Below are 7658 nucleotides of genomic sequence, written 5' to 3' on the forward strand. Positions count from 1 at the left end.
GCGGAGCGGAGCTGGAGTGGTGGAGGGTATGCATCAGGCCAGCAGGCTATCTAAGGCGCCACCCAGCCTGGCCAGCGAGCTGACCTTCAGCGGCACGGCGCAGCGAGGAGTGCCTGTGGTGTCTCTCAATGTGGCGATGGCGGCGCAGCCCGGCGGCGGCAAGGCAGCCGTGCGCTGCGGCTGCCGCGGCGCCTGCACCCGGAACTGCAGCTGCAAGAAGAATGGTGCGCGGTGTGGGCGGCACTGTGGCTGTATAACCGGTAAGGGTGGCAATTGCAAGAACCATTGAAGAAGTGTGCCTTGTACGCTTTGCCGTCTCCGCTGAAAGGTGCTGCCGCCTGTGGCGGCTTCATATTTCCTGTTCATTTCTGTTGTTCGGTCTCTCTGTTCGTGTTGGTTGGCTTGTAAGAGTTGTATTTCTGACGCTAGAGAGGTGAGATGACAGCGGGAGCGTTGAAGCGTGCATGCCATCACGTGTGCAAGCAGCCCCGCTCCGCCCCGCTCAACCCTCAAACATGGCTCTATGGGGTCAGTTCACGTATGGGAGGGGAGCGCCGCGCGGGCTGCCAGGAGCGAGCGGGGGCGGGGGTTGCCCAATCGGGAGGGTGCCACATCAGGGGGCAACACATCCTTGCCACGTGGCATTTTTTCACTGTCAGGCTGACACTTGTCACCCTCGGGCTGGGGCGATGCCCCAAGGGCCCGTTTACAGACACACCCATCTAAATCGTAGCCTGGAGGCGCCTACAGGATGGCAGGGTGCACGGCATTTGCATACTGTGCCGCCGCAGCCAGCTTGCCGCCTGCCGCCAGTGCCTGTGCTGCTGCCTGCCTGACCAGGCCAGCATTTGTCACAGGGGCATGCAGAGAAAAAGCTGAGAATGGCGAAAATGAATAGAAAGTCAAATCGGCAATGAAACAGTGTGTCGGCAATTAGGAGTGCAGGGTCGTGCGCTCAGGCGCGAATAAGGGAAACCCTGTCGAAGCACTGCCGCCGGTACGTGCCCTGGGCCCTGAACCCTGCAACATACAACGGGGGCAGCATGCATGGTGGAAATGACACTTTGGGCCACGCCATGCACCGACTGCGCAGAGCTAGCATGGCACGCATGCTGTGGCATGCTAGTGCCTTCCCCCCGTCCCAGCCCCGACCGTGCCGCCCAGCGGGTCATGCGCTGCGCGCACCTATGCGGATCTCCCTGCCGGGCCGCCGGTTTGGATGGTAGCAGGCGTAGCGCGCCTGCCCTTCGGCCATCAAATATGGGGAGGCCCCCTTGCTGCGCTGCACACCAGGTGCAATGTGCATGGTTCAGCAGTTGTTGCATCACGTTGGGGTGCGGGAAAGCGCAACACATGGCACCCACCATCTTGCGCCCTGGCGTAGCACACAGAGCATGTAGGATCAGCGCTGGTAGCTGCTAACTCACCGGCGTAGTACAGCCATTCAGCTTCTCATACCAGACCTCCGCCAGGCCGCCCTTGCACCAGTACCGCGTGCTCCGCAGGCCGGGCATCACATGCTGCAGCCAGTCAGCCAGCACGGAACATGTTCGGGCAGGCAGGCAGCCGCACACATGTGTGAGCCAGATCCTGCCTTCCCTCAGCCTGCACTGGGCACCCCCAGCAGTTCCACCTGCCGCCAGAGCAACCTCTTAGCCCGCTGCGGGCGCTCACACCTGCAGGAAAATCGCATCAAGAACGTTGCCCACCACCTCGGGCTGCCCCGCCACAAAGCCTGGCGGGCACTGCAGTGGCGGCATCTGCTCCGGCTGGAAGATGGGCTGCATGAAACGGGCGCAAGAGCAAAGGCTTGGGAAGAAGCTGGGGCAGGCCAGTGCATGCTGCTCTCCTTTGAGCAGGTCGGCCCACACAAAGCTGCCCCAATGCCGCTCTCGCCTCGCTGCTGGTTCTCAACGGCCAGTAATCGCTGGCACAGTTGCGCCTGGGGCGCCAGTTGACGGCCAGAGTGTGCTTGACTCGCTGGCCCCGGGCGCATGGGCTGGCAAACGACAACAGCAGCGTGAACCGCGTGCGCGCCCTGTTTGTGCAGCGCGGCGCCAGGCCTGCACAAGCGCAAGCAGGGATGGCATCAGCTGTCATCAAGCTGCGGCGAGTTTTGCAACAGGCGACATGTCTCGGCGCAGAAGGAACAGCGGCAGGCCGGCCAGCCGACGGCAGCCGGCACCGGTAGGCGGCAGGACTCACGCAGGCCAAATCGCAGAGGCTCCATCACGTACAACGGCATCTTCTGGCAAAACTCCTGGATGTGCCAGCGGAAGGCATGCCGCCCCGAGTCCAACGCTCGCTGCCTGTCCGCCGCACTCCTGATTGTAAACATGCCCCCGGGGCAGCCACCTCTGAAGCGCGGTGCCATCTGCAGGCTGCGGCGGCTGGCTGTGCTGCTCACGGCGGGCGCCGCCGCCCCTCCCACATGCAACCCCTGCAGCACGGCCGCCAGCAGCGCTGCCGCTACCGCCGGTGACCCTCGCATGCCTGCAGACGTAGTTGGAATCAAGGGGAGAGTGGTACAGAGGGAGAAGAAGAGCCACCAGTGACTGACAGCTCGCGGCTTCCCCGCCAGCTGCCCCCAGGTGAGGTGCTCGGCAACTTCTGTAGCAGCCGCCATGCGCACTCTCAGCGCGCTTGGTCCATCTGAGGCATAGTTCGTTCGCTCGGCAAGCGTTGCAGGCACTTGCCCCGGCAGAGTGCACTGGACAGTGGCTGCCGAACTTGTGTTGAACGCACCTGCGGCGGCCGCTGCGATCGACAACACTCCCAGACGCTGCCGCAAATGTTCTGGACTCAGGAACCTCCTCCCCGCCGGAATAGTTTAGGTTGCTCGCACAACCGCTTGCTAGGCGGCTCCTGCCGCTTCTGTCGAGGGAGAAACACGCGTGCACTGAGCGTTGGGCAATGTTTCTGCTGCATACGGTGAGAACAGTGATCGCGATCGATCGTATGCCTGCTGACCTTTCCTTCCCGCACGCCAGCTCAGCTGCCCGACTTTCCTCGCCATCGTTCCCACACTTCGCTCATCACTGCTGTGTGAAACCCCATGCACGCTGTGCAATGGTTGCAACACACATCATGGGGAACACCGGTGGGGGCCATGAAACGGAGGGATCGTCGCCCTGCCGCCAGCCAGCCAGCCAGCCGCCCAGTCGGGCTAGCCGCCGCGCGTGTCGGCATGCAGCGGCACCGGGTTGTCCAGCGCCTCCTGGACGCGCTGCTCCAGCGTCTGCTCCGTCACCCAGTTGCACGACTGGAGCAGCAGCAGGCGCCGCCGCTCCTCCCGCGCCACGTCCAGCACCTCCTCCCGCAGCTGCGCCCGCTTCAGCCGCTCCGCCTTGGCCGCCAGCTGCAGGCGGGCGGGCAGGGAGGCGGCGGGGCCAGCGCGGCGGCCATTTGGTGGGGAGAGCAGGGAACTGTGTGGGAGGCGCGGCGAGTGTGCTGGCGGGCCAGGCAACGGGTGCACGGGCGCATCGGCTTCGATGCGGTACGGCGGAGGGATGCACGGCCTGGGTACGGCCAGCGCACAACAGCACATCGGGGATCTTTGCCGGCACGTGGTGGCATGCAGCGGCTCTGCGCACCCGCAGCTCTCGCGCCGCCGCCTCCTGCGCCTGGAACTCCGTCAGCCGCCGCGCCTTAGACTGCAGGTCTTTCTGCTTGCGCTGCGCCCTGGCCGCTTCGCGCTCCGCCCTGCAGCAGCGCGACGCAGCAGCAGGTGGCGGGGCTGGTGCCGCCGGTCAAGCAGCAAACCGCGGCGCAAGCACCAAGCTCAGGTGTGGCTCCTTTGGGCATGCAGCACGCCTGCCCAGCAGGAGCAGGCGCGCTGCCTCCCATTCAGGCAGGTGAGCGGCGGCACACCTCGCCGCCGCTTCTGCCGCTGCCCGTGCCGCCTCCTTCTCCAGCCGCTCCTTGGCCCACGTCTTGCGCAGCTCGGACAGCGAGTTCTGGAAGCCCTTGCGCTCCTTGGCAAACTGCTTCGCAGGGGCCTGGTCGGCCATCCCACGCTGCTGCTGCAGGCCCCCTGCCTGCGCCTGCTGCTGATGCCACTGCAGCAGGGATAGCAACTGCTGCTGGCATCGGCCCTGCCCCTGCCTCAAGCGCTGGAGTGCGGTGCTCATGCCGATGGCCGAAGAGGCGAACTCTGGGCGGCCGGGGCGCCGTGATTCGGATGCAGGGCGTTGTGATGCGTGTCTCAGATCGCGGAGAGGCCTGGGTTGTGGCACCAAGCCGCTGGAAAGGCGCCCTGTGGACCGGCGCTAATACAGTGTTTCAGGCGCCTGCATCCTGTGCATTGCGCTCATAGATGCAAGTGTTGCTACTGAACGCGAGCAGGGAGCCCTGCCAGAAGTCCAGCCCTCGCATGTCTGCATGTCGCTAGCATTGCCGCCGACGCCTGTTGCTTTGACAGAGCCGAGTCAGGTGTGTGGCGTGGAGCTGAACAGGTGGGTGGCAAGCATTTCGCAAGGCACGGTGTACTCAATCTGCCTTCCCCTTGGGCACCCACGCCTTGGTCCCCAGCAGGTTGACCCGCGCCCCCATGCGCCACAGCTGCCGCTCCTCGCTCAGGCCCTGCAGGCGGTCAGAGCAGGCGCGGTGCATGCATGCATGCGTGGGTGAGATGGGCAGGACCTCAGCATCGTCAGGTCAAACATCCAGTACCGCACGATGGCACGGTCCTGCTGATGACACAGGAGCTGATTGAGCTCATCAGGCAGTCGGCATGCGTCCCCGCTGCATGCCTGGTCCACCAGCGGCACGCCAAGGTGCTGCCCCATCAGCTGCCGCATGTTCTCGGCGTACAGCCGCCAATCCTTCAGCTCCGCATCTGCACAGGCAGGCGACGACGGCAGCGGCAGCGTTTGGAAGCAACATCACGAGCAGCAGGCACAGCGGGGCACCAGACGATGAGTCGACCCAGAACGAAGCTGGCGCGACCGCCTCGGGCACGCAGGGCTGCGCTGGGCGAGCTGGCGGCCGCACAGACCAGATGGGTGGTAGGGCGGCAGCACCGTGATGTCCAGGTGGTTGATGAGCTGGGCCAGCAGGCGATATACGTGGAAGGGAGTGATGGCTATGCCCCAGCCTGCATTGCGGCCACCAGCAAGAGTCAGCCTGGGTGCACAGTGCATCCCTGTGGAAGGGGCCGCGCACGGCAAGCAGGCTGCGCCGAAGCTCCTGCCGAGCCGTAAACACTCACCGGGGTTGAAGTGGCGATAACGGTAGCGCAGCAGCACCGGGCAGACGGGCAGGCCCATGGCAAAGGCGCCGCGACGGAACTTGAGCAGGCACGGCTGCGCCTTGGTGGTTGCCTCTGGCGCAATGGCCACCAGTGGGAACCTACGGCAGGGCTCGCAGGTGACAGCGCTGGTAATGGCGTGATCATGGCTTCCTGCCCCGCTTGCCAGGCAGGGCAGAGGCAGGACTGCCCCGGATAGCACCCCACCTGCGGTCGGCGGCTCGGCCGGCGATGGCAGTGACGGCATCGCCCCGCAGCACGTGCTTGTTGGCCCGGTCGCTGCTCCCCTTGCGCTCCACAAAGAACAGCTGCAGCGCGCAGCCGCCAGCAGCAGCCTGCTGAGCAGCGTGGCTATGTGCTGCGCTGCCTTGAGGCCGCGGCGGAGCGCCCCAGCAGCGCCCAGCCAGGCGACCTGTGCATGCATGCTCATGCTGGGGGGTGGCTGTGCAGCGCCAGGCTCGCCTGCAGCGCCAGGCCGAAGAGGCCGATGAAGGGGATGTTCACCACGCCGGCCTTGGACACTCCAGAGGGGGTGAAGAAAGTGGCCATGGCAGCCGCGTCCACGTAGCTGGGATGGTTGAACACCAGGATTGCCCTGCACCCCCACGCAGCAGCAGGTGTTGCGTCATGTGCCGCATCCTCCCATGGGCCAGCGGGCTTGCCAGCCAGCCGGCCGGCCGGCGACGGGGCGGCAGCGGCGGGCGGCGGGCGTGGCGCCTGGGTGCATGCCGGGCCGCACGTCGGGGCCTCACCTGCACTCCTCTGCCGCCCGCACGTTGTGCCAGCCGCGGACCGGTATGTGGTAGAAGCCGGCGACAAAGAGCAGGAAGCGGCCCCACTGGTGCACCCACTGCAGAGCAGATCTGATCACCCTTTTACCTCCCTGCTGCTGGAGCACATTTCGTTCGTTTGCAGCGGTGCGTCAGTTCACTTGCCTGCCGCACCAAGAACTGGCGGAAGGGCTGCATGGGCGTCTGCGGCTTGTGCCCGAGCAGCAGCACAGCCAGGACCGCCCAGGCGTAGGGCACAGCCACCGCCAAGGCGAGCAGCTGCAGACGGCAGCGGGCGGCGGGCAGGCAGGTCAGCGAAAACCTATCTGAGCAGGGCTCGGGGCCCTAGTGGCGGCAAGTCAGAGATTTCAAGCCAGACGGACCGCCTGGCCTACCTTGAGCACCACCACGGGCGCCATGAGCACCAGCTTGGCAGCTTCATACAGCGTCACTGGGTGCTGCAGGTCGAAGAATGGCGAGCGACGCAGCTCCGCCTCGGAGAGTGCTGCTGCCTCGGGCTGCACCGCTGCGTGTGTGTGGGAGGGCGGTTGCGCCCCGTCCCCCGGCGGTCGCCATCCCACCGCTGTGAAGTCCGTCTCGCTGCCGTTGTCCTCGCTGGCATAGGAGGCGGCCTGGGAGGCCGGGCGCGGCGGCAGCAGGGCGGCGCGTGGCGGCAGTGCTTGGCCCGGAATCTCGGTGACGGCTTTCTCGGCGGCGGCGCCCTCCTGCTGGCCGCCGGCGTTTCCCAGCAGCCCCCCAGGCGCCTGCGTTGACATAGCTGGGCGGAAGGGGGAGAGTCTCGCACTGCGGTGGCTGGCCTAGTTGTGGGCAATTGACGAAACTTATTTCTGGCAGCGACACTTCTCTGGCCAGGCCTCTTCCCCCCTTGTGTGAGGGGGATCCTGCTGGCTCCGCGTGGACGGTGACGAGAGCACCCACCCGATAGCTACCTCTTCTAGCTCTGTTCTTATTTAGAAGCTCTCCTATCTGTCATAGAACGTGTATTGAAGGCTGACTGGTTGCCCGCAGCCTCCAATGCTCCGCCTGGCTCTCACCGCCTGTGCCTTGCTTGTGTGGGCTTAAAGTCTGGTAAAGCAAGAACTAGCTTGCAACATAGACTCCCCGCCGAAACGGGACGGGAACCGGGCGAAAGCAGAGAAAGCAATAAAACAGGGGTGGAGCAAGGCGACATGCAACGCAAGCAGCTGACAGGGCACGCATCGAAACGTGTGTATGACTGGCAAAGTGGCATGGCGCATTGGGGAGAAACGCAACGGTACGGGAGCATGGGCTGGCCAAACGGCAGTGCGGAACGCTAGGTCACTAGAAAAGCAGGGAAAGGCGCACTATGTATGCAATGAGGGCAGCCCCGGCTCGGGGCCGTTGAGAAAGCAGTGGGCGGGAGGGGGGAGGCCCCGGTGTGGGCGGGCCCCATCGAGGGGGGATGGGGCGCGCAAGCGGCCAGATGGGGCGGGGCGCGGGCGGCAGTGGAGTCCTGCGGCTGGGTGGGATATAGGGCAATGAGCGTTGAGCAGTGTGCGATGAGCAATGAGCAATGAGCAGTGAGCAGCCCCTCCCTAAACAAAGTGAAGCGCAGGACGGGGTCCGGTGGATGGGAGGCAAGGAAACGCGGGGGGGTT

The 7658-nt window shown here is 65.3% G+C and overlaps 1 protein-coding gene across 1 annotated transcript; it reads right to left on the reverse strand.

Moving 5' to 3' along the window:
- Positions 1–955: 955 nt before the first annotated feature.
- On the reverse strand, positions 956–6794 carry CHLNCDRAFT_53603 (hypothetical protein; the record flags this gene model as incomplete). The annotated part of the gene is made up of 19 exons (XM_005845835.1): positions 956–1020; positions 1186–1282; positions 1428–1520; positions 1677–1781; positions 1870–2063; positions 2206–2493; positions 2811–2874; positions 3200–3358; positions 3594–3702; positions 3871–4151; positions 4513–4581; positions 4761–4837; positions 4997–5095; positions 5210–5349; positions 5456–5556; positions 5753–5843; positions 6001–6137; positions 6193–6297; positions 6414–6794. The coding sequence occupies 19 exons, from the start codon at positions 6792–6794 to the stop codon at positions 956–958; spliced, it is 2655 nt and encodes an 884-aa protein (XP_005845897.1).
- Between the last annotated feature and the right edge of the window lie 864 nt (positions 6795–7658).

The sequence above is a fragment of the Chlorella variabilis genome (assembly GCF_000147415.1).
Source record: "Chlorella variabilis unplaced genomic scaffold CHLNCscaffold_16, whole genome shotgun sequence".
NCBI classification, from domain to species: domain Eukaryota; kingdom Viridiplantae; phylum Chlorophyta; class Trebouxiophyceae; order Chlorellales; family Chlorellaceae; genus Chlorella; species Chlorella variabilis.